The sequence below is a fragment of the Notamacropus eugenii genome, chromosome 2 (genome assembly GCF_028372415.1).
Source record: "Notamacropus eugenii isolate mMacEug1 chromosome 2, mMacEug1.pri_v2, whole genome shotgun sequence".
NCBI classification, from domain to species: Eukaryota; Metazoa; Chordata; class Mammalia; order Diprotodontia; family Macropodidae; genus Notamacropus; species Notamacropus eugenii.
The window spans coordinates 323,709,936-323,737,734 of record NC_092873.1 but is presented as its reverse complement, the minus strand read 5'-3'; the positions used below and the strand labels follow the sequence as shown (position 1 = coordinate 323,737,734).

Below are 27,799 nucleotides of genomic sequence, written 5' to 3'. Positions count from 1 at the left end.
CTGTACTCTTCATTTCCCTGGGTGTATCTCTGGTAAATCATGGCCCAAGTGATATACATAAAAGCTGTGCTTTTTTTTTCTTTTCTCGAATACATCACAAATTCTTAGGTTGCCTTTCCCCAAACAGGCTTTGTGTGTGCGCGCGTGCGCACGTGCACATACACAACTCAAGTGTTGGGAAAAATGGAACAAACCCATTTTGTGTTTCCCCAGATGTGTCACTGAGATACAGAAGGATCTGCTTTGGAAGAGGTGGGTTCAGAGAAACCTGAAAAGACTTGTTTGAACCTAAGTGAAATAAGGAGCACAACACTGTAAAGAAAGATTACTTTGACAGACTTAAGAACTCTGATCATATGATGGCCAATCAGGACTCCTGAGGATTATTGCCTCTTTATAGGTAGCAGAAAAGCAGTAACCAAGCAGAGAGATTCTTTAGAAGAGAAAAACAAAGAAAGGGAATGATCAAATGGAATAAGGCCCTGGAAGAGATGGGAGGGGATGGGATCAGGAGCACAAGGAGAGTCTTATCTTTGGTGAGGAAGTAGGTCACCTTTCCATAAGTGACTGGAGAAGAGACAGATGAAGTTGTAGAAAGGTTTTGAGGTGTGGAGCAGGGGAGATGAGAAAGCGAATTCATTTTTAGATGATTGGAATTCTCTCAGAAAATCTGGAGGCCTAGTCATCTACTGAGATGGCGCTGAGACTTCCAGCATCTGCTTAGTAGATCTCTGTACGTAGCATCATGATAGCTGCAAATATCTCTATAATAAAGAGTAGGAAAATCCACTTAGGGGTCCTTCAATAAACAGTAAGCTATCTTAACCAGTATGCTTGCTAGGGAGAGGATACTATACCCTGCATTTCAATGTTACCAACAAATGAAAAAAATTACACAGATAAACGTGATATGCATTCTAGATTATACAAAACTGTTTCAAGGGTGAAACTGGGTAATCTGTTGACATACTTTTCCTGATATGACCAATTCTTCCAGTTTTTACATGTCTTCAATCTACTGTTGTGGTTTGAAAAACAACATTCACCAGGGGGTGAATGGGGACTGAGCTATATAAGACATACTTATTTCTACGGATAGTTTTAAAATATGTGACTACTTCCTATCTGCTTAATTGTTTATTAATTGAGACATCTATCTCCAGTGGGGTTGGACTAACTTTATTCCAGTACACATTCTAAATAGAGCAAGGAGATATTACAGGCAAGGTAAATATGGTGCTTAAAAGAGAACACAAACTGGAACTCCAGACTTGGCAAAATCCTGAGGTGTACCCTTAGAGTTACAATCAAAAGGTTAAGAAAAGGAAAAGGAGGAATTGAACAATGATCCTGAGAGCTGATGAAGACAAAAAGATATCATGAAAGAAGACTTATGGATGTTGGGATGGAAAATGCAGGCAGGGAAGGGAGAAGAAAAACTGCAAAGAGGAGGTGAATTTACGCAGGATCCAGCAAAGATTTCTCTGATTTCTATGGTTTCTCTCAACAACATAAGTCCTATGTGAGGCTGTTTTGATGAATTCAAATTTTGCTTAAGGGATTCATTATGGGATGCTAGACAAAAACTGAAGAATAACAATCTGGTTTTGTTTTTAAATTAGAAAATGTGGGTAGGGTAGGACCAAGGTCAGAGTCTATGAATGATGAAATGTGTTGCTGAGATAAAAGTATATACAGGGTATCCCAAAAGTTATAGGTTTCTGGGATGCTCTGTACCTCAATCAGTTTCTTTTCACTTCTATTTCTGTCCAGAACACTATGTAATTTTTATAGCATGCTGAAGACCAACTGCCTGCTGATGACTAGGGAATTCCCCAAATTTCTTCTCCTCAAATCTTTGTAGAACCTCCTGTTCCAAAATGGGGGAGGGGAGAGAAAGAGACACTACAGAAGGAATGAACATGAAAGACAGTCAGTCACAAGTACTCTAGGAGAAATCCAGGGCTCATACCAGCAGGAGTGATAGTGGATACACTAAGGAGCTGTTGCATCCTCTACATTTTACCACTTGCACTGGGCCTGGTGAGATTGACAGAAGCACAAGGTACCCACAACTGCAGTTGTGACACTCAGGACAGCAGGAGACTAGGAATGTAATCCTGATGGAAGCACAGATGGAGAAGCCAACAGCATTGGGTTCTTGGGCTAGAAGGTCTATTTTGGTGGATCATGTTGTGCTGAAATCGGAGGGACACCCAGACCTGCTGATTCTTGACTACTTCCTCTTCTTTTGACTTTGCCTCTTTCTTCTAGAGAAGGAGGATTATTTTCTAATTTCTTCTTTAAGCTATTCCAAATATTTTAATAAGAGTTCTCTGCAAGGTATTTAAAACACAAGTTTATGAGGATAAACTCCTTTGGAGAGAGAGAATATGGAACACAAGTATCTACAGAGCTGAGGAATTTTCTTGATTTGGGGCAGGATCTGAGAGTCTACTGTTTTCTGATCAGCTTAGCGCTGCTCTCTAATCTCGTATTTCTCTTTTTCTGTATCAAAAATCTCTCCTTCCTGGTGTTTAGGTTTATGGAGCCTCTTCTTCTTGAAGTAAGCATCTGTAAGATGATTTGGAATTTTCATACCCGAAAGGTTAACCCTAGTAGAGGTGGCAATGACATATTTCTGATGGGTCCTTCTCAGAGGAACATGGCTGATGGTCAGAGGTCCAGTTACCAGTAGCAAGCCACTAGCCAGCTGCTTCAGGAAAACCACTCATTTGCCCCTGTGGTAGTCAGTGAGTATGATCAAAATGGTGCCTGAGGTGATGCTAGCTCAAAGTCTCCTCACATGCTGGCTGAAGAGCTTTTTGCCTGACTTAGCAGCTTTCTAGGCATATCCTCAGTACGGTAATACCTAGGCATTTTGTGAATCTTTATCACACGGGTTCCTCCATTCTTATTGCCACCAGCTGGCTTTGAGACAGTAGCAGGCATCTTCTCTTTATTCTTCCTTTCAATCCAGGTTTTTGGTGCAGCGTATTTTTGCTTGTACATGGCTCTCTGGGAATACACTGCAGACTTGGAGTATCTACCCCCTCGGGCCAGGACTGGGTTCCAACTGCAATGCTTTCAAGGCTTTTTCACCACCTTTTCATTCTCCTTTTTTCCCTTTCTGACATTCTTTTCCTTTGGGGTCTTTTTGTCAGCCAAAGGAGAGGAGGGAAAGAGAAGTCCAATTCTTGTTTCTTAAGAGCCTGTCATAATGCTTGTTTTGCTCTTGTAAAAAAACCCACTTTCCCTAAAATAAAACAAGGTTAAGCACCTCCTTCATCACATTATCAACCTAAGTATTTCGTTACTCGAAGGCACCTGAAGGAGAATCAATAGATAGAATAGCACACAGGACAGAAGTAGAAAATTTTTAATTTCAATATATATCTTCATAATTCTTCCATGGAGCACCAGTGAGGTCCTGGAGTGAGAGGGTGGGTAGGTGAGCAAGCTTAGGTAGGGAAGAGAAGGCTTGGAACAGCAGTTATGGAGAATAGAATTGAATCAATTAGGGAGGAACATAATGAAAGTTCAGTTGAGATTAGATAACAAACTTTTCCACTCAACTCATTCTCTGCCTGAACTCACTTGTCTAATGGATAGCATACTCCCATCGAGTTGGCTGTGCCAACTCCCTATATCTCTCTTTTACCAAAGGGCTGTGCCCTACTCTTTCTTTAAAAAAAAAAAAATTGAGAACATCTTTTGTGAGCTCCCTCTCCTCAGTTCTACACATTAAACCACTAAAGCATCATCTCATACCCTTCTCCCTTCTTTGCTCTGCTCTCAGAGAATGAGGGAATCTGTTTTTGTGAACAATAACCCCTTCATTTCAGCCTTTCGACTCAACATTTCTTCTTTAATCATCTCCTTTCCTCTCCTTAATGTTCAGCTTCTCCTTACTCGCTAGGTATTTCTCTCTTTCCCTATAAATGGGTCTACCTCTCCTTGATCCTTAATGGAGTCTATCCCTCTGAGTTCAGCCAAACAGATCTTCTGGCCCAGGAGCCCAGTGCTGGTGGCATCTCCATTTGTGTTTTCATCAGGATTGCATTTCCACTCCTCTTGTTCTCTTGAGTGTCACAACTGCATCCCTGGGTACCTTGTGTTTCTGTCATTCTCCCCAGGCCCAGTTCAGGTGGTGAAATGCAGAGAATGCAACAGCTCCTCAGTGTGTCTATTCTCACTCCTGCTGGCATGAGCCATGGTTATCTCCCATGTTCATTCTGACTAAATCTCTCCTTCTGTAGTGTCTCTCTCTCTCCTCTCCCTGCTTTGGAACAGGAGGGACTAGGTTCCACAAGGACTTGGATAAAAGAAATTTGGGGAATTCTCTAGTCATCAGTAGGCAGCTGGTTTTCAGCATGCTTTAAAAATTACAGTGTTCTGGAGAGAAATGGAAATGAAAAGAAAATAAATAGAAATTGGGTGAGGTATAGAGCATCCCAGAAGTGTATAACTTTTGGGATACCCTGTATATACTTTTACCTCACCAACACATTTCATCATTCATAGACTCTGACCTTGGTACTCCCTTACCCACCTTTCCTAATTAAAAAAAACAAACAAACCTCAAACAGATTGTTATGGTTCAGTTATTATCTAACACACCATCATAAATTCTATAAACAAAATCTGAATTTATCAAAACAGCCTCAGATAGTTATAATACCTGATCATCCCCTCAGTGGATCATTTATAACTAAACTCCAAGAAAATGCTGAATACATGCGTTCCTCCTACATTGTCATCCCCATTCCTTCCTTAACCTTCTATAATCTGGCTCTCCCCCTCCCCCTTGAAGACAAATGGTCTCTCTAAAGTAAACAATGACCTATTTATCTCTATAAACGAGTCCTGCACAATGACCCATCAAAAGATTTTGGGCAGCCCATGAAAAATATAGGGTTGCCACTGTGTATTCTTTCCTGTTTATCAAGTGACCTGAGGCCATCAACCATTGTCAGTCTGTCTCTAGTCTAACATAACTGCAGCCCAAAGAAATTTAGCCTATTTTAATTTTGGCCCCTTCCTACTACCAAGTTGTGCAGGTATGCTATAAACAATGGCCTTAATCTTTTTTTTATTTCACAGGGTGCTGAGAAATACATGTATTCTTTAGCATTCCCATTTGGAAGACACTATAAATATTTTTTAAAACTCTAGCTTTTCTACCACTTTGTTCTATTCTAAATTTTCTTGGTTATTTATCTTTCTATTATATTTGTCCAAAATTGTGAGAGGGACAACAGTCTCCTACAGCTATTATAATACTGTCTATATCTTCTTGTAATTTGTTCACAGAAATACAGTAAACCATACAGGAAATCAATCAGTATGACCAAGTTTTATTTATTTAAGGGATGCAAGGACAGTAAAATAGCAGGAAAACAGTCAATATAAATGATCATGTTAAAATAATATGATAATCTTAAGAAATGCAGAGAAAGTCTTTGACAAAGTACAACACTCATTTATGTTAAAGACCTTACAGAGCACAGGCAAAGAATTATGTTTTATATATATATACCTAAAACCCCAAACAAGCATGATAGGCAATGAACACACATTAGACTTTTCCCAGTAAATGCATAGGATAAGGCTGCTAACTTGCTTAGCTATTATTTGATATACTTCTAGAAATGCTAGCAGTACTCAAAAGGGAAAGAAATTAAAGATGTAAAGATAGCTAAAAGGGAGATAAAACAAATGATGATGATGGTTTAATTAGAAAATTCTAAGAAATCACTAAAGATAGTAATAGAGAAAATTAATGGCTTTAGTAAAGTTGTAGACAACAAAATTAACCAAAAAAATAAATGGCATTTTTATATGATAATAATAAGAAAATCTAATAGGCAAAAACTAAAAGGGAAATACTATTCAAAATTATTATAAAACACATAAGGTACTTGGGGATCAATCTATTAAAGCATACAAAATATTTGTTTAGATTAATTCATAAAGTGATCCTTAAAGAAGTAAAAAATAACTTTATTAGCTAGAGTAATATTCAGTGCCTATGGCTTGGCCTGGTCAATATAATAAAAATGATTATCCTACCAAACATAATTTACTGTCTTAATGCTGTATCAAATGCATAATTCATAGAACTTGTAATTAAAAGCAAAATTCATATGGAGAAACAAAATTGTAGAATATTAATAGAAATAAGGAAAATAGGGATGAATAGAGAACAGTATTTCTAGACCACAAACTACATTATAAAGCAATAATCATCAAAACCATTTAGTATTAGTTTTATAAAAGAGGTTAAAAACATTTTTTAAAAAACTTAACAAATTTCCAGCTCTTTTCAAGTATAAGCTCTGTCACCTCTACCAAGAGCTTCCTCCTGATTACCAATTATAAGGGCAACTCACCCCAAATAACTATGTATTCATACTATATAACATGTTGCATCCCCCAGTAGAATGTAAGCACCTTAGCATCCTGTACTTAGCACAGTACTAGTATATTGTAGGGGGTAGCTAAGTGGCTCAGTGAATACAGTGCTAGGCCTGTAGTTAGGAAAACTCACCTTTCTGACTTCAAATCTAGCCTCAGACTGTGTGACACTGAGCAAGTAATTTACTCCTATTTGCCTCAGTTTAATCATCTGGAAAATGAACTGGAGAAGGAAATGGCAAACCACTCTAATATCTTTGTCAAGAAAACCCCAAATGAGGTCACAAAGAGTCAGACACAACTGAAATGATTGAACAACGAAGTACATAATAAGTACTTAATAAATGTTTGCTGATATATTGAACTATTGGATTGACATAGAGATGCTTTCACCACAAATTTTATGAAGAATGGAATGAAGAAAGAGATAGTACAACTCTGGGAATAATTGACATTTGTTTAAAATAGATATTTATTTCCTTCTTATAATCAAAGAATTTCAGAAATTCTACAACTAGAAGCAACCCTAGAGATCATCAGCTCAATTCCTTCATGTTACAGATGAAAAGACATATAGGCTTGGAGTGATGGAGTGAATTACTCAAGATCACATGATCTGTTAGAAGAATCAAGAATAGAACTCATGTCTACTGACTCCTCTTAGAGCTCATGGTAAAACAGCTAGGGAGGTAGGATGGCCTGAGATTTGGAGACTGTGGCTTGTTCAGGAATCTGGCACTACCACCCCTCACTCTGCAACTCTGAATAGAACCCTTCTTCTCTGTTGGCTTGTCAGTTTGTGAATCAGAAGTGACCAGTGACTCTCAGGATGATGTGTTCCTGAAATGATGAGCTGATTTGGAATACTACCCTGAAATTTAAAAAGTGCAAGCACATACTAGTCCTAGAAGACCAATTAAAGAACATCACCAGCCACATACCATACATGGTGGGAAGATATGAAAAGGGTAGTGAAGGATAATTACTCAAACACAAAATCATTACCAAGCAAGGCAAGGGAAATTATGAAAAGGGGAGGGATAAGGTAAACGGGGCTCAGTTTGAAACTGGAAATATTTCAAAATTCCTATCAGCAGGAAGATCTAAATAAACAGGTTCTCAAGCTGGTTAAGAAACTGAGACTATAAAAAGTAGCTCATAGGGACTTAGAAAACATTACAGGCTAGGACATTTCTAAATGTGCTTCAAAAGTAGATCCTTGAGCATGAATAAGCATTTCCTTCAGTATGATGAAAACATTAAAGACAGTACCCTCATATCTTTCCCACACAGTCAAAACTGAAGGAGTACTGTAGTATATCTCTTGAATATTTTGGTCCCTAGGAATAAGCAGGCCTCTGGCAGACAAATGAAACCAAGAGGTCATCTTAAACCAGACTTCTTAAACTGAAATGTGTTCACATGTGCAACTGCAATAGGACACTAAACTCAAACTTAGTACAAAAAAGTGCCATGCACATATTAAGGAAGAAAACTTTCACCTTGGTTTGAGGGTAGATATAATTAATCTAAGTATAAAATTGAAAGCCCAAAACACAAACTATACTAAAAGTATAAAAAAGTGAGGTTACCAAGTACTCAACGGTCTCATATTAAAAAAAATTGTGTTCTGTTTTTGCATTACATTTACAAATTACCTCCTCGACCTCCATGAAAGGTCTCTTCAATAAACAATAACATATTAATAATAGTGACCACCTAAAATGCATACAAATTCCATATCAGTAGCACTTCTCTATTATTTAACAAATCATTTTCTAAATTAACAGAAATCTATTTTCTCTTCCTCTTATCCTCAATATCTTAAAAAAAAGGAGAAAAGAAAAATGAATTCAAGGTACATACATAGGTAGTATACATAGATAGTATATGTCATAATTGTTCCTCTGGGATCACTGGAAGGTCACTGTACTAATCACAGTTCTTACAACTTTTAAAGTTGCTTGTTTTTATGGTGCTGTTATAGTATAAAATATCCATATGGTTCTGTTTATTTCATTCTTCAGTTTATAAAAGTATATAAAAGTGTTTTATAATAATATCATAGTATAAGTTCTTCTGCTGAATATATTTTGTATCAGTTGATACAGTTCTTTTTGAAATTATTTATTTCTTCATTAATTATAGCAAAGTAATATTCCACCACATTCATATAGCATAATTTATTGACAGGTTATTCAATTGATAAGTATATTTTATACCTCAATTGTTAGGTATATTTTTAGTTTTTAGTTTTCTGTTACCATAAAAGGGGTGCTATTAAATTTTTGTAAATATATTTTGTAAGTATAGGACTTTCCCATTTCAGTGTTCTTCCTATTTTAAATCTTGCACATTTACTGAAGATCAATAATTGTTTCAATTAATTTTTTAGCTGAATCATTAGGAATCTTTAAGTACACCATACCATATTACTTTTTAAAAATGATACATTTGCATCTTCTTACCTATGCTCATTCCTGCAATTTCTTTTTCCTGTTTCACTGCTATAGCCAGAAATTCTATGCCAAAGAGAAATGGTGACAATGGACATCCTTATTTCTCCATTACTCATAATGGTAGCTCTTTATTTTAGAAAAATGCAAGTTATTCCTATGTTTTGTAGCATTTTTTTTAAAACAGAAATTGGAGTTATATTTTGTCAGAAGTTTTATTTGCAATAATTTCTGATTATAATCACATGAACATTTTTCATCAGAACCACGGGATTTTTGTCGACTTTGTTAATAAGGTTTTATACATACACATGTACATTTATATTTTATTTACATGGTCAGTTAAGTTTATAATTTGTCCAGTATTAAAACAGCCCTGCCTTCTCGTCACAAATCCAACTTGGGAACAGTGTATAATCTTTGTGGTGTTTTGCTTTAGCCTCTTTGCAAGTATTTTATTTAAAATTTTTACCTCAATGTTCATTAAGAATGTTGAATCTAGAAATTTCTTTTTCTGTTTTAACTGTCTCTGGTTTATGTATCAATCCCATAGCTGGGTCACAGAAGAAATATGGTAGGATAACTTCTTTGGCATTTTATGCAAAGTTTATATAACATTGGAATTGCTTTTGTCTGATAGAATACACTTGTGAATCTATATGGTCCTGCAGTTTTAAAATTTGGAATTCATTTAAGCCTCGTTCATTTTCTTCCTCTGAAATTTGTTTGTTCACATTCCCTATTTTTTGCTCAGTTGATTTGTGTATTTTATGTTTTTCATAAATATTAATTTATTTCATTTATTGGTTTTAGTGCCACATACCTGGGTAAAAGAGTTTCTAATGACATCCTTTATTTCTTCTTCTAGATGAATTCTTTTTTTCATTTTTGCTATTGGCAATGTGGTTTTCTGCTTTCATTTTTTAAATAAAATTAGCTAACAGTTTAAGTCATTTTACAAAAAGCTTCTAGTTTTCTTTTTGATATTTTTGTTTTTAATTTTGTTAATCTCTTCTTTGATTTTCAAAATCTGTTTTAGTGTTTAATTGGGATTTCAAAATTTGTTGGTTTTCAAGTAGTTTTGGTTGCACTCCTAATTCATTTATTCTCTTTTTGTTTTTTTGTTAATCAAAATGTTGAAAGATGTAAATTTCTACTTAAGAACTACTTATGCCACATCCAACAAACTGTGGCAAGCTACCACACTGTTCTCATTATCGTTAATGAAATTTATCATTTCTCTGATTTGTTCTTTGACTCACCAATTCTTTTGCATGAAGTTCTTTAGTCTTCAGATGATTTTCAGAATTTTTTTCAGCAGCTTTTATTTAATATAATTTTCGTTGCACTAAGATACTTGTGATCTAAGATATAATCAATCAATTTCTGTAAGATACAAAAAACTCTCAAGAAATATATATACTCCTTCAAATTCTATTCAAAAATTGCCAGAGGTTCTAATTTTTTTTAAAAGTCTATTGAGTTCTTTAATTATTGTCTTCATTTTGTTGTGTTTTTTTTTTTAATTGGTTTAACCTAAGGCTGATAGAGGTAAACTGAAATCCCTCACTATTACAGTTTTAGTGTCTGTTTTTCCTTGTAATTCATTTAGTTTGTCCTCTAGGTATTTAGAAGCTGATAGGGATAGCCTGTATTGGGGTAAAAGCAAAGCAAGCATGACAACCACAATGAACATTGCTATTATCACCTGCATTAATGTCAACCTGGAGAACAGTCTCCAGGAGCACGACAGGAATCTCCTCCAGAGCTCACTTTGTCCAAAATTATTATCAGTGACTTACAGGAAGGCATAATGGCAGATACTAAATTTCCAAATCACCCAAAGCTGGAAGTGATGATTACTATATTGTATAACAGAATATTATATGTTATGACAGAACAGAAAAGATCCTGACCCAAGCTAACAGGATGAAGTTTAATAGGGATAAACGTAAAGTCCCATATTGGGGTAATTAAAAACAAACAAACAACAGTTACACTATAGAGGAAGGAGATAAGGCTAAGAAAAAGCTCATGTCCAAAATCTCATCTCAATATAAGTAAGCAGTGTGATGCAGCAGCTAAAATTGTCTCAGACTGTTTCTCCTCACATCAATCTAGTAGTGTATGCAACAAATCCAGATTATTTTTTCTTGTAAAAAAACCTTGAATTGCTTCAGTTTTCTGACCAAAAAATTCCAAAGGCTCCCCACTGTATACCAAGTTATCTAAACTTCTTGGCAAATACTCAAAGCCCTTCATGTCATATCTGATCCTAACCTACTTTCCAAACCGTATTCCCCGTGCGCTAGCCAAAATACCATTCTCAGTAGTCACTCAATGTTCCCCAAACATGCCTCACACTTTCCAAACTCTGTGGCTTTCATTACTCATTATATTCCCCCTTCCATGAAGTTCTTACTTGAAAATCAAAATCCAAGCATCCATGAAGGACCAGGAAAATTCAACTTCCTTCATAAAACCATTCCTAATTTCCGACTATATTTTTTCTCTTTCACTATCGCTTGTGCTGTAGTTACTTATGTACTTACTTTATCTCTTCAACTAAATTATAACTTACCTGAAGGCAGAAACCATCACTGATACGTGTCTAGCACAATAGTTTGTTCCTAGCAGTTTCTCTTCTTCTAATTAAAATTGACTACTGCCTTCCCCCCCCCCGCCACAGTCATTTCTGGACAGATGGTCACTTCCCCCCTCCAAAAGATATCTCTGTCATAACAAAGAAAAACAGCTATGTAAAATAAACCAATACAATGACCATAAATGAACGAACATGTAACATTCTGCAGCCCTCTCTCACAACCATAAACAAAGAAGGAAGGGGCATTTCACCCACCCTTCTCTAGTGCCTAGATTGGTCATTACATTTATATGGTGTTTCAGTTCTTTAAATAGTACTTTTTGTTATATTATTTTTGTAACCTTGCATATTATTTTCTTGGCTCCATTATGTTACTGAAAAAATTCAAGCCAGTCATTCCATTTATATCCATCAATTCATACAGCATAATCACATTATTTTATATTTCTATGACATATTTTCTCTAGCAATTTCTCCATCAGGTGCACTCACTTAGTTTCTAGATCTTTGCTACTACAAAAAGTAGCCATATTTTGTTATATAGAGGAATTTTTTATCTTTGCCTTTCCTGGAATATTGGCTGAACTAAACAAATATTTTTTGGAAAGATTTTTAAATATAGATTTTCATGACTGTTAATTTTTTTATATTACCTCAATACATCGCACCATCACATATATATCTCTTCCACTCCCTTATGACAGATAATTTTTTTTAAAGAAAGAAAATAAGATAAAGAAATCCAATAAACTTCTCAACATATAAAAAAAGACTTTATTTACTAATCTTCTCCAAAGAGATAAAGGAGTTTTCTTCTATCTCTTCTTTGTGGACAAATTTGCTTTATCTTATTTCAGGGCATTCAGATTTGATTGCTTTGTGGTGGTTGTTTCAGAGAAACTTGGAAAGCTTAGATGAACTGATATAAAGTGAAACAGGCAGAACAGGGAAACAAAAACAACCACCTAATGTAAATGGTAAGATCAAACACCACAAAACAAAAACAAACCAAAACAAAAAGAAAATGTGAGTGTTATAAAGCAGTTTTTAAATGAATAAATACATACACACATACATACATATATGTATGTATGTATGTATATACATATACATATACACATATATATATACATACATATATATATATAGAATGAGTGCTTGAAGAAACAGTAAAGCAATTAATCACATCCATGAGACTGAAGATGTAGGAGAGAAGAGGGCTAAAGATATAGATTGTGAAGTCATATGAACTCCTGAACTCTCTGAAACTGAGGATACAGGAAAAAAAAATACCTATCAGATGCTAAATTCTGGGGACAGCCTACATATATCATGAAAGGGGAAATGGATTCACGGAAAGAGGAAGAAGAGTAGGTGGTAACAATAGAGAGGGCAGTGTCAGAAAAGAGTTCCAAGAAGGAGGAGGTGGTCAATAGTATAGATTGTTCAGGCAGCTCAAGGAGATTGAAGAGTGAGGTTGAAATCATTTTATTGATTAGGAGGTCATAATTTCCTTTTAAGGGTACATGTTCAGCAGTGGTGGAAGTCAGAGTATGGTTAAGTGTAGCAGGTGGTAATGAAATGGATACAGCAAATGTGGAACATTTTTTCAAACACTCTAAAATGAAGAGACATGGGATAGCAGTTCATGGGTATAGCACAATTAAAACAAGGTTTTTTTTTTTTTACTTTAAAAGAGAGAGAAGACAGAAATATGTTTGTAGATAAAAAAGAAGAAACCACTGGAGAAGGAAAGACTTGAAAATATGAGAGTAAGGGGATAGATAACTGGTAGTGCAAAAGTCTTAAAGGAGTTAGGGAAGGATGGGATGAAAACCATGAAAAATAAAGAAGACAATAGTGGTAACTACAAGTGAAACTAATGTCTGAATGTTTAAAAAACCAGAAAAGTCCATTTTAACTGAACCTATCCTTTTACCCCTTGTATCTGACATTCTTTAGGGGGAAGAAGCTTGGGATAATTTAAAAAAAAAACCTAGCCAAAAAAAAAAAACCACAGGAAAGTATAAACACCAACTAAAACACATTACACATAAAATAAATATGAGATTACTCACACTGTCCACAGCTAGAATTTTGGCCCATATGAAAACAAGAAGTGGCCTCAGCTCTCTGGCTGAGCTCTGGAGTAATTTCAGCACATAAGGGAAGATGCCAACTGACAAGGCCTAGGGAGAGAAAAAGAAAAAGAAAATTAAGAATTACTAATGAGCTCACTATAGGTTCTGTACAGGAAGTGAGTGGCACAGGTGGCAAAACTACAGAGCTCCAGGACACAGATGCAACATTATTTTCAGCACATCTGGGAAATATGATCAGAATGAATATCCCTGATTTATAGTAAAGAGGGATTTCCTCTAGATTTATTCATCTCTGATTTAATTCCTTAAAGTTGCCAGGTATTTCGAGACTCATCTGGTCTACAGAGTCCTAGAATTAATCTAGTGGCAGCTTTTCCTCATTACAATGATTACAGCTTTGTGCCTGAAAACATGCTGCTCTCCACCTTCAAATAAGGCTGTTCACTTTCACTGTGCATGGGTACACGAGCACGCACACACACACACACACACACACACACACACACACACACACACACAATGTCTCCTGAATTCTCCATAAGTAGGTAAAGTACTCCGGTAGGCCCCCACTGCCAACCTCTTGACAATTTTACATGATAATACACATGTACACATTTGAAACAAACTTGAGAGGCTAATATTGCCAGGATGAGAAAAAGCTTGGTGCTTAGTTAACATGGAGCAGGTGAGAGCTTTTGCCCCTCATAGTAGCTCAATACTTCTTAGAATTACTGGCAGGATACCCTCTTGTGGGGAGCTCCTTAATTCAAAAAATACAGAGGAAATGGGAGAGAGCACATGCACCACAGTGTGCTGAACATTTATGAGAAGTTCAATTATTTTTAATTGTTTAAGGCTTTGCTGTCATCTTACATTATCATCAGACAAAAACAATATAAAAACAAAACGAAAAAATTTTAAACCCCAAGCACCCACCCAAAAAGGCACTTCACCACAAAAGAAGTGCCTTTTGTGACCAGGGCAGAGGACACAGTGAGCTGAAGCCTTAGATCCAACTGCAATACTGTTGGGGGGGGGGGGGGGGGGGCGCATTTGGCTATTCCTATGCCTATTTGCACATAGTTCAGCATTTCTGTCTAGAGTGGTTTCTAATTTATTGGGTATTGTCAGGGAAGGAGGTTTTTACCCATACAGATGAAGTAGGTCTCTTATTATTCGAAAACTAAATTTTATGTTTAATCATTCAGGATAGAATCTTTCTTAAATGTATTAATACACACATCTCTGTCTTCTAATACTGATAACATTGAAAATAATTAACTTCAATGATTTAGGTTGATCATTATGAATATCAATATTTATATTGGGCTATGTAATACAATAGTGCTCCATGAGACTATTAAAATATGAAAAAAGGTTTTTCCTATACCAAATCGCCTGAAACTACTATGCTATTTGAATTCCTACCTGCTTTTTCTGCTTTTGAACTATCTTCCCTTGATGTAAGCTGTCATTTTTTGTTCTTGTCAACATGCCTGTCTTTTATAGTGCGCCTCCCTCTTCCCCTGTCCTAATTTGCCCTTAATCTTCTGTGGCTGGGAAACAAGACAACCAAGCTTGTCACTGGGTCTAAATTTGAGCAAACAGGCTCAGAGTAAGCACCTGAATGTTTCTTCCACGAGTAGAATGCTAGGCTATATTTCATGGACTTTATTACATCTAATTTGACTGCTCAGAGGCCTTTTTTTGCTTACTTCCGGGTTCTTGGCTGTGTTCCGGATAGCTGAGGTTGCCGGATAATGGACCTCCACATAAGTGAGTAAGGTGTTACTGTACTTTCTTTTCTGCAAAGGTTATGGCTAGGTGCAATCTCAGATGGAAGAAGAGGGATAAAAAGTGAATAATGGTAGTTGCTTTGGCCCACTGAGAAGACATTTCAAGTACATTTGGCAGTTTCCAAATCCTACTGAATACAGCCAGATTTGAAATTGAACTTAGGGATACAGAAGGCTGTGGTCAGTTCTGAGACATTCAATAAGTTCACAAAAGATTTCCCCATTCCCTTCATGCAAGAACAACTTATCATACACAATCTACATTTCAACTCATTTGAAAGGTTCTTTTCCCTTCTGTGAGCTAATGCAACAAGTACACACCAGGCTCACTGCCCAGGGGCCCAAGTCTAAAAACCTTCCCAGTAAGTCGAGAGCTCTCAACCGATGAACTTGACTTAACAGCACCTACAGAAAGAGGAAGAAAGAAACATTATTGCAAACCCTCATAAATCCACACCCTAAAAAAAGATCCCCTATTCCCAAATATGCACCTGAGGAATAAAGGCAGATGTTTTAAATAACTGAATGATTCTGATGGATGAGAAAAGAATTTCAACTCATCTACTCTGGACTCCAGCCACTTTCCCCAAAAGCCACTTACAGCTGATTCTGCTACTTTCCATCCCACTCCTCTGTAACTCATAGATGCACTATACGTTGACTAAAATTTGCATTTCTTTCAGCTCATAGTTAAAAAGACAAGTAATTATATCTCAGAAATATTTTGGATTAATGTTTTATTTGAGACTTCTACATTCAACTATAACATAGTCCCTAGATGACCTTGGGTGAGGGAGTCTCCTAATTTCCCAAGTTTGAGCAAGTGGGAGGGGCCAATCACAGCTATAGTATCACAGCAATTCAAATGCAACAAATTTTATCCATGATGCTCACAAAAACCAATTATATTTCTCTTATTCATCCTATTTCTTAAACATCTCCAAATAAGAAGAGAACTTTGTTTTCCTTTACCAAATAATTATAAAAGCACTTGGAAACAGAAGAAATAAGTCCAATAAACTTTTAATTCTTCTATGCAACATGCATTTAATAGGAATGTACGTGTAGAACCTATATAAGATTGCATGCCGTCTCAGGGAGGGAGTGAGGAGGGAGTGGAAAAAAATATAAAATATATGGAAGTGATTGTCAAACACTGAAAACAAATAAAATAATTCACTTAAAAAATAATTAAAAAAATAAAAATCTCTGTGAAACAGGACAATCTACTTAGTGTCCCCTGGGCCTCAGTTTTCCTATGTGGAAAATAAAGGGATAAATGAGGTGATCCCTAAGGTCACATTCAACATAGGGTCTAGACAGCTAGAACTCTCTCAGTTCCTTAAACAGTCTGTAGGAGTTGTAGATCTAATGTAATTTAATATCGTTTGTTGTTTCTGCCTTGTATTTCTGACTGAGTCAATCTTATTTGGTACAAAATTTAAAAAAGTAAATAAGTGACCTGATGAATTATTCCAATAACTTTTCTGCTCTGTTTAAGTAAAGAACAGATACAAGCCTGTGTGATGATTCAAATTAAAGCCATACTTGTCTATGGCAGTGGTTCATTATTGAACACTAGACTTTTGTAATGACAATGACAATGGAGATAAGAACTACAGTTAAACAGAAGATAACAGAACACTTCCTGCATTAAACTTTGACTTAGTTTCATTAATATTACAAAATAACAAAAACAGATAAAATGATGCAAATGAAGTGGACCAGAGCCATTTTCATGAAATGCTTATATCTATTTTTACCAATTCCATTGAATTTACCAATTCCATTGAATTAAGGTATGTTTTTAGGTTATTACATTATTACAGAAGACAAATTTCTTTCCTTTACCAGTCCTTTTTGTTGCTACCTATTCCCCTCATTCCTGTGACTCTCACAAATATTATATCTGAAACAAATAAGGACAATGTCTGAAAGCCTTGGGCATTGCTTCTTAAGAGCTAACAAGCATATAACAATGGGAAGCAATTTGTATTGTTTTGTTCTAAGGTAACTCTGCAGATATATGCCTTATGCAACAAACCTCCAGAAATACCAACCAATGTACGTACAAATATTATCAAAATGGCTTTTAATAAGAATGTAATTTTTTTCTACATTTGGGTTAAAAAAAATCCTACACTATTGAATAAGGGAAATGTGGCTTGTCAATAGTTCATGTGAAAAAAGAATGGGGGGGAGCAGGATAGGATGGAGGGAAATATAGTTAGTCTTTTACAACATGACTTTTATGGAAGTGTTTTGTCTAACTGCACATGTATAGCCTATATTGAACTGGTAGCCTTCTCAATAGGGATGGGTGGGGAGGGAGGAAGAGAGAGATTGGAACTCAAAGTTTTAAAAACAAATGTTAAAAATTGTTTTTACATGCAACTGGGAAATAAGAAATACAAGTAATGGAGTATAGAAATCTATCTTGCCCTACAAAAAAAGAGAGAAGATGAGGATAAAGGAAGGGAGGAGTGTGATAGAAGGTAGATTGGGGGAAGAGGTAATCAGAATACATGGTGTTTTGGGGTGGGAGGAGGGGAGAGATGGGGAGAAAATTTGAAACACAAAATCTTGTGGAAATGATGTTGAAAACCAAAAATAAACAAACAAACAAACAAACAAATAAATAAATAAGAAAGAATTGGGATTTTTAACGGAATAAAGTTCAAAGTAAGCCAATCATAACAGTCCCTAAAGCTAATCAATCAACAATTATTTATTAAACACCAACTATGTAACAGTCAGTGGGGATACAAATAAAAAAGTGGGACTATCCCTTTCTCAAAGAGCTTAAATTATACTGGGGGGAAAGAGAGGGATTCTGTCATTATCTTGGGCAACATTGAGAGGCAAATGTCCAGAATGAGGGGGGTAAGAGTCCTACTACGCTCTTCTATACTCAGGCTATAATTGGGGTACTGTAAGTCAGTATAGAGGGCATAATTTAAGATGGACACTGACATACTTGATTGTGCCCACAGGCCAAACAGGAAGAGTAGGGGCTGGAGACTAACATCATAGGATTGATAGAACGAATTGGAGATGTTTAGCTTAGAGGAGGAGAACAATATGTAAGCTATTTCAAGTATTTGAAGGCCTGTTATAAAAGAGGGACAAAAAATATTCTATTTGATTAATGAGTAATGAATAGAAGTGGTAGAGAAATGGATTTAAATTTGATATAAGGAATAAAATCCCTCAAATCAGAACCATCCAAAATAGGAACAGACTGGGGGAGGGAAGAATAGTTACTTTGGAGGCACTTCCCCTAAATTGAAGGTTTTAAAGGAATAGCCAGATTTCCATTTTGGCTAAAAAAGAGGTTCTTGAACAGACATATATTGTTCTAAAAGGCCTCTGAGATTCCTAGTCAGCAAGGGGAGTGACCAGGGGTAAAGAGAGGTGGTGAGTATGGGGTGTGTGTGACCCAAACTCTGTTTCTGTAGACATTATTGACCTACAAGGCAATACAGTAATTTTTACATGAAGAATAGTGAACTAACTGCACATTACAAGGATATATTTTAAAGTTGTTGACTGACCCAGGACAGTCATCAGCCTCTGCCTTTGGGGATGAGGTAGAAGAAATTTTTTCTACCATATGAAAAGAAAAGCAGACTGTTAAAAATGAACATGTTTCTCAATTAAACTTCTCTTTCTCCTGAGTAGTATTTAAAGAACTTCCAAGGTGTAGCTGGATAATTTATGGATAATAAGGTCTGGGCTTTGGCATCAATAATGCTTTTTAAGATAATGCATGATAGAAGAAAAAAGCGCAGGTCAATGAGACAGCAGCTATAATATTATACAGCAGCACCAAATAAAACTTGTGAATCTTGTCTTGCCTAATTCCTTACTGGAATACGAATTAATATCATCCACCTGTACTGGGCAAGGAACTAGAAGGAAAGCCCTTAGCAAAAATTAAGAATCTTCTGTCTATGCTAGTTTTATAGAATTACACTGAAAACAAACAAACCAAAAACCTATTTCTTTTATTTTACAAAGGAGTTTCTTCCTATTTTGGTAGCAATATATTGGCTCTGTTAGGTCTCCTTCCCTGAGGGAGTGTGGAATTGTAAATGGAACACTTTAAAAAAGTCAATAAAAAACGATTTACAAAAGGATTCTCTAGGTTTGGTCCCTAGAAGAACCAAGTTTAACATGTCTGGCATCATGTCCTTGTGACATAAAGATTCTGGTTTACTACACAATAGTATCAGGGATAACTAGAAGATCATTGTGCTGCTTCTGGATAGAAAGGTGTAGCTTCCCGTGAAGAAATTTGTAATTAGTGATTCAAGAAGAATTGAACAATGTATCAGCTTCCTTTCCAATTCCCTTACAATTTATTTGTTCAAATAACAAATAACTACTATGGGCCAGGGAAATAGGCTAGGCACAAGGGATACAAATACTAAATATGAAATCCTTGCTTCTCAAGGAGTTTATAGTTATAATTACGCTATCTTCTATGTAGAGAGATCTCCATAGTCTGGCTCCAATTGTCTATTCCACTTTATTTCACTTTACTTTCTTTCATACATTTAACGTCCCAGCCAAATTAGCTGTTTTATTCTGCCCTCTCTAGCCTCCACAAATTCGTGTCAGTTGTTTACAAGGCCTCGAATGGGTTATTTGCACCCATCTTGTAACCACTACAATGCTGATATATGCCTTCTTGTCAAAGGCTTTTTTCTCAGTCTTATTTCTTGATATCCTTTTCTTATATGAAGTTTTCTCAGATTCTGAACAGCTAAAAGTGACCTTTCCCTCAAATTTTCCTTAAGTCCTTTGTATTGCTCTCTCTCAACACCACATTCTACTTTTTAATAGGCTTATTTGAATATATGTTGTGTCACCCTGAAACAACCTATGTTGACTGGTAGCTCCTTGAGTGTAGAAATTGAGTGATTTTTTATCTTTGTACCTGTAGCAACTAGCACAGCACACACACACACACACACACACACACACACACACACACACACACACACACTGCTTTCCTAATTGATGAATGGTTCTATTTAATGCTTACATTTGTATACTACATTTAAATTGACTCTTTCTTCTCTGTCCTCCTTGTCTTACCATGAAAGATTCCTGAGGGAGGTCCCTATACCAAATAAAATTTCAGATCTGTTGCAAGGTTAATTATGAATAAAATCTCCAGTTGCCAGCTAATATTATGGCACAACATAGACTGAATACTAGAGAGAATACCTGCCAACTTCCATAGTAAGGACAGAGATGAACTATTCATCTATTTTTCAAAACCTCACTCAGACATGGAACCACTGAAAAATGAATGTTTGATCTAGTAAAGTCTGATGGTCTGGCCCTTCACAATGTAGTTAGTAGCATTTAGCAAAGAGAGTACAATTCTTTCTACTAGGAAGTGAAGCAGATGTCCTTGGAAAGGCAGAAGATAATAAACAAATTCCTGTCTCACAATAGGCAAAAGAACCAAATCACTGTACTTACAGAAAGGTTTACCCAGGCAATAATTACCTTTTTAGCATAATAAAGGCTTTTTAGAGATGGGACTCTCTTAAGTGTAGTAGACACCTACACTTAAGTAAGGTGTAGATGGAGACCAAAGAATGTCCTTACTGGTAGGAAAGAAGGGAGGGAAGGAAGGAGAGGAAGAGAGGAGAGAAGAGAAGGATGAAAGAAGGAAGGGAGAAGGGAGGGACAGTTAATAAAAAAGTTGTATGTCCTAAAGAGAATGACTGGGTGCAAGTATGAGTTTTGGAAAAACATATAAGATACCTAGAAAGGACATTCTTTGTAACCACTATAACTCTGATACATGCCTTCTTGCCAAAGAGGTGGACAGATCTCTAACAAAAGTATGAGTTTCTGTGTTAATAATCTGCCAACAGACAAAAAAAGTATTATTTCCTTCTTAGAATACACTTTCTTCTGAAGCAAGAAGGTATTCATAAGAAAAATTTGCTTCATATGTTCACAGTTTAAAAGCCAAGGAGGGGACAATACAGCCAATAGGTTATATTAAAAGATATTTATTCGTTTCAGCACGTTTTCAGATCAAAGCTCATTGTGAAAATGAATGGGGATGAGGGAAGGTAAGGGTGGATAAAAATTAATGTGTTACAACAGGCTAATGCACCATCTGAATTCACATTTAATTGGGCGTAGGGTGACATTCCATGCTTCTATCAAGAAAGTCTGCAAGGAATATCCAAACAACTAATTCTAATTACTCCTGAAGGAATTAATATAATTAATTTACCCAACTACCATCTGGCCCAGAGTATAGCAATCAGCAGGCACATGTTTCACATACCCCATACACTTCATAAAAACTAGACCACTGAGCTTAGGGCTATGAGTTCTTGTCTTTCTTCTCTCAGCTGTCATGGGGTGACAGTCAAGCTATGTGAACCAAAGAACCTTACCTGCAAGACTATGGGAAGTTGTTCTGGTGGGTTCCTGTTCTCTACTCCCATCGTGAGCCACACCTGGAATGCAGTCAATTGCTCAGCAAAGAATGGACTGTGCTGTGGGACAAAACAGAAGGAGTAGTGAGTTTGCTCTTCCTTTCCATGTATAACACAATTAGACTTCTTTGTATACCTCATATACAAATGAGATAGTGAATTCTGACCAGAATAGTGAAATATCGGTAATGACTCTTTCCAAATAAGCATTTTTAAATTCTTTTCCTCCCATAGAGGATAGAGAAAATATTCAGAGACTGCTTATGTTAAACCACTTTGGAGAAAAATGAAGACAGACAATAAAAGGGTGGGACATAAGAGAACACTGCCTAATTACATTTGAAGAAGACTAGGTCATTGTCTTAATACATTTCTTCATGTAGATAAAGCGACAATTGATTTCTCTTTCTTATATGTTAAATTTTTCGTATACATTGTGTCTTTTCTGAGCACAAAGTGAAACAATACAGTATGAATGAAAAATGTACCCTTTTTCTTTTGCTAAAGTATTCTGATGCTTTCCTGGAAAAAAAAAAAAACAAACCAAAATAACACCCAGTAGATCATTTCAGGACTATGTATTTTAAAAAGAAAAGTGAAATTATTTTATCTGTTATAAAAAGAAAATATAAGACAAAAATAGTTAATGATAATGATTTCTATTTGTAGTCCCTAAAATCCCAGGAGTGTGGGCAACGTGTGAGGGTCTGACTCATAGTCTAGGAAGTCATGGTCCCAAGGGATCTTCTGGAGTAAAGTGAGTGTTGAAAATTCTATTTGATATTTTTAAAAGAGTAACTTGAGGGTCAGAACAGCATGACTCTTGAGAAAAAAGTTTTGTTAGGAAAGAAAGGTCCAATATGCAAAAAAATAGTCACAGTGCCACTTTTTTGGTGGTTTTAAAGAGATGAAAAAAAGACATGCCCAATGACTGAGGAATGGCTAAAGAAATTGTGGTATATCAATGTAATGGAGTTATACAATGCTGTAAGACAGAATGAATATGAAGAATCCAGGGAACCTTGGAAAGATTTACATGAACTGGTGCTGAGTGAAGTAAGCAAAATATGGAAATATATACATTGTCTTCAATAATGTTAATGGAAATAACAACAAGGGAAAAAATGTGATTATAATGACCCAGCTTGGTGCCAGAGAAACAACAACAAAATATACCTCCTTTACTTCTTTGCAAAGGTGGGTGTGGAACAGTGCATATATTGTCAGATTCAGGCGATGTGTTGGTTAGTTTTGTGAACTGCTTCTTTTTCAATTTCTTTGTTGTGAGAGATGGCTCTCTGGTTAGGAGAAGAAGAGTGATCCATTTGGAAATGAAGGTGATGTAAAAACAGAGAAAAAACAGAAAAATGAAAGATGAAAATGAAAAAAATATGTTGGTATAAAAAATTTAGGGATTAACATCGATGGAGAATTAGACAAAATATAGTTAATTGTACTTGAAAGGCAATTTGTGATTAAGGGAAGTTAATGCTTTTCACACTTGATATAAACTACTCATAAATTGCTTTTTTAAAGGAAACTAGGTAAGTAGATAGTCCCTGAGTTGCGATAGGTTAAAAAAAAATTAGCAAACTGATTTTTATTCAGGTAAATTACATAATTAAATCCCTCTTTCTCTCTTCATTTAAAATCAATTTTGGTCTATGGATTTTTATATGCTGCACCTTTGCTAGTAACATCTGCTGGGCCCTATATATGGATATAAAAAAGCGTACAAAAACACTGATATCTTCAACAAGGGAACTAAAACTGTCAAGGGATGAAAAGGCTCTCCCAACTCAGTGTGACTGAGAGAGTTGGTCATGTTTTCAAAGGCTCAAGAAATGCTTGATGTAGTGGGGAAAAGTATCTTTCAATGATGAGACAGGCTCTGAATTTTCAATTATGCCAAAACCATGTTATGACAGAGGTTCATTTTGTCTCTTAAGACACTGCCCAAAGCAGATGTTCCAGGATGGCCCAAGATCTTCTTTGGGATCATTGCCACTGGATGTCAGGGCTAATTTTCTATTCTTAGGGGAATACAATAAATAAAATCAGCTCATACAGGACATTGAGTATATTCTTCTGGACTGGGGGTACTAAACAATGTTTAACAGTATTAAGGAATTCCTGTTCCCAATTTTCTTTGTAGATTATAAAAGGATGGTAAGAGAAGGGAAGGAAAATGGGAGAATTCAGACAGAATTAGCAAGAAACACTCAATATTTAATCAAATAAAATATGTTTTTCATCATTGTTACAAAAGAAAGCAACTACACCTATTGAGTACCTTATGATCATTCTCAGTCACCAGTTCTGAAGCAAAAAACTCATGCTAGATTACATCTTTCTTGACAAGGATTTGGCATGTTTGATATATACCTTGTTACCTCATTAATGATGTGTACTGAATTATTTTAAGAAGTGAAGATGACTAAGAAGCAAAAAGTAAATGAAGTGTTTAAATATAGATTACAAAAATTTGTTCAAGATTTTTAGCATACAAATTTAAATTCACTTTTCAGTATGAAGTAGTGTGGCAAACGGTCAAGAGTCCTAGACTTGGAGAAAGAAGGTCTGATTTTATTACTAAATAATGTGTCTAGGGACAAGGCAGAATCTCTCAGAGCCTTGGTTTCCTCATTTCTAAAATGGACATTGTATTTATTATATTTTCTACCAATATATTACTTCTCTGACAGAGCTGTTTTTAGGATGAAAATGTTTCAAAAACCGCAGGGCATGATGTAAATGTAAGCCTTAGTGTAAGTATAAATGTAGCATTGCTGCAAACACCTGTTGGTACAGGTATATTTCTCCCCACTCTCTATGTTGATTGGATAAAGATCCATATTCAATGTAACTCAAAACTTCTATGCAACATAACTTAGTTGGATATGGAACACTGGCTTAGCCAGATAAATGAATTGCTTAATTTCTGGATAAAGGAAAATGAATTCAGCCCTCTCATCTATGGGTAGGAGATATATTCTTAATCAAGCAACAGAAGCAATAATAAAATATATAATTTAATCACTGTAATCACCTTGTAACAATGTATGTAATAATAATTTAATAATCAAATAACTTTGATTATATGAAATTGAAGAGTTTCTGCTCAAAAATAATGTCCCTAGGGTAAAGCAGGGAAGTGGTTGAATGGGAAAAAAAATTTTTTGAATCAAATTTCCATGTCAAGGGTTTTCTATGTAAGATATACATACCTATACTTATACATACACATATATGTCATTCCCCAATCTATTAAGTGGTCAAAAGGTATGAAAAAATAATTCTCAAAAGAACTGTAAAGTATCACATATTTATAACTACATGAAAGAATGTTCCAACTCACTAATAATTTGAGAATAACTAGAGAAATAAGAATCACAATAAATCTAAGATTTCACCTCACACACAGCTAACCTGGCAAAGAGGACAAAAAATTGTCAAAATTTTTCAAAAAATGTTGGAGTGGTTGGGGAACAATAGGTACAATCATACATTGTTGGTAAACCTGTGAAATGGTATTATCATTTTGGAAAGCAATTTGGAATTTTGGAAACAAATGACTTATATGTTTATATCCTTTGAATTATTATTACTGGGCTTATTATACTCCAAGGAAGCCACATATAAGAAGAAAGTCTGGGAGAAGACTCTGGGAAGATGGTGGATCAGGTCAGAAAATTCCAAGCTTTCAAGATTTTCCCCCACAAAAGAGATAAAATAGCACCTTAGGGTGAACAAAGTACAGGTAAAAATAAATAAGACTAGGGGCACAACAGGAGTCTTTTTGGGACAATTTGTGAAGATTGAAGAAAAATCCCAGGACAAGGTTTGATCCCAGTGAAGAGTAAACAGCTCCAGGCTAGGGTCCCCTTTATCTACAAACTGCAAGCCCTGGGGTTAGTCAGTTTGAGAGGCTGCCTCAGCCCCAGCCAAAGGAACTTTTACCCCAACAATAGTGAGAGGGGTTGGGAAGAATGATGGAACCTCTGTTGACCAGGAATGGCTAGACACAGCGAAGAGTGGCCAGGGCAAGAAGGAAATAGCATATACTAGGTGAGTACAGAAGCAGTGGGGCAGAAAGCCCCTGGCTGTGGGGACTTACAGGAGGTTGGAAGTTTAGCTTTGATTCCAGGCTAGAGGGGAGAACTGAAGATCTGGGGCAAGAGGCACCATCCTTCGTACCCCAGGGCTAGAGGTGATTACAAAAATGCACAGGCAAAGGAGAAAGAATCCAAGCATAGAAAGCTATTATGGGAATAGAGAAGAGCTGGCTTCATCTTCAGAGGAGGATACTGTAGCAAAAAAAAAGAGCCCAAAGAGTAATGTCAAATGGTCACGTGCCCAAAAAGTTCACAGAGGATCCTAAAAAAGATTTTCATAGAGGATTCTAAAAAAAGATTTTAAAAATCAAATGACAGAAGTGGAAGAAAAATTTTTTAAAAAAGAAAAAGAATAATCCAAGAAAAACAGGAAGATTATGAAAGGAAAGCCAACCAATTAGAAAATGACATCTTAAAAATTAGAATTGAGCAAGGTAATGCCAGTGAAATTACAAGAGACCAAGAAATAGTTAAATAAAATATGAATAATGATAAAACAGAAGAGAAAGTGAAACATAGGAAAAACAATAGATCTGGAGAATAGATCAAGAAGAGAAAACATAAAAATAATCAGACTAACTCAAAGCTATGATCAAAAAAATAATCTGGATACAATAATGCAAGAAATAAATAAAGAAAATTGCCCTGAAGCATTACAACAAGGGGGGAAAGTAGAAATAGAAAAAAAAATCATCGATCACCACCCAGTTCAGCATAATCCTCAATGAAAACAATGGACATTTGATCAACTCTCAGTTTCAAGATTTTGTTTAAAAAAAAAACAACTAAACTTAATAGAAGATTTGACATATAAGAGCCAAGAGAAATATATGGTACATATCAAAGAATGATTATAAGGGATTCAATAAGGACAGACCGCTTACTTTATATGTAAAATGTAAAACATATGTCTAAGATCCTTCTTAATAATTGGGTAGCTCATAAGAAACATTGGTGCAAAATGGATAATTCTGACTACATTAAATTGAAAAGTTTTTGCATAAACACAGCCAATGCAACCAAGATTAGGAGTAAAGCAGAAAACTGGGAAAGAATTTGTACAACTAGTGTCTCTGATAAAGGCCTCATTTTTAAAATAAAGAACTGAGTCAAATTTATAAGAATACAAATCATTCCCCAATTGATAAGTGGTCAAAGGATATGAACAGGCAGTTTTCAGGGGAAGAAATTAAAGATATCTATAGTCATATGAAAAAATGCTCTTTATCACTATTGATTAGAGAAATGCAAATCAAAACGACTCTTAGGTACCATATCATACAAGTCAGATTGACTAGTATGATAAAACAGGAAAATTATAAATGCTGGAAAAGATGTGGGGAAAAATTGGAATACTAATTCATTGTTAGTGGAGCTGTGAGCTGATTCAACCATTCTGGAGAGCAATTTGGAACTATGCCCAAAGTGCTATAAAAATGAGCATACCCTTTGAACCAGTAATACCACTTCTAGGGCTGTATCTCAAAGAGATCATACAAATGGGAAAAGGACCCACAAGTACAAAAATATTTATAGAAGCTCTTTTTGTGGTGGCAAAGAATTGGAAATTGAGGGGATGGGCATTAATTGGGGAATGGCTGAACAAATTGTGGTAATGTAATGAAATACTATTTTGTTAAGAAATGAAGAGGAGGTGGATTTCAGAAAAACATGGAAAGACTTACATGAACTGATGCTGAGTGAAGTGAACAGAATGAGGAGAACACTGCACGCAGCTACAGCTACACTGTGCGATGACTAACTTTGACAGACTTGGCTCTTCTCAGCAATGCAAGTCTAAGACAAACTCCAAAAGGCGCATGATGGAAAAT

General features: G+C 35.7%; 1 protein-coding gene and 1 pseudogene across 10 annotated transcripts in view; both read right to left on the bottom strand.

Moving 5' to 3' along the window:
• RPTOR (regulatory associated protein of MTOR complex 1) overlaps positions 1-27,799 on the bottom strand; it is a 503,724-nt gene that overhangs the window by 162,367 nt on the left and 313,558 nt on the right. For all 10 annotated transcript variants that reach the window (XM_072645257.1, XM_072645259.1, XM_072645258.1 and 7 more), the window contains 3 exons: positions 21,811-21,912; positions 15,698-15,781; positions 13,557-13,667 (listed from right to left, as the gene is read on the bottom strand). In XM_072645257.1, the coding sequence (XP_072501358.1) occupies positions 13,557-13,667; positions 15,698-15,781; positions 21,811-21,912 (297 nt within the window). The remainder of the gene's footprint in view (positions 1-13,556; positions 13,668-15,697; positions 15,782-21,810; positions 21,913-27,799) is intronic.
• On the bottom strand, positions 394-13,549 carry LOC140527932 (large ribosomal subunit protein eL6-like; annotated as a pseudogene).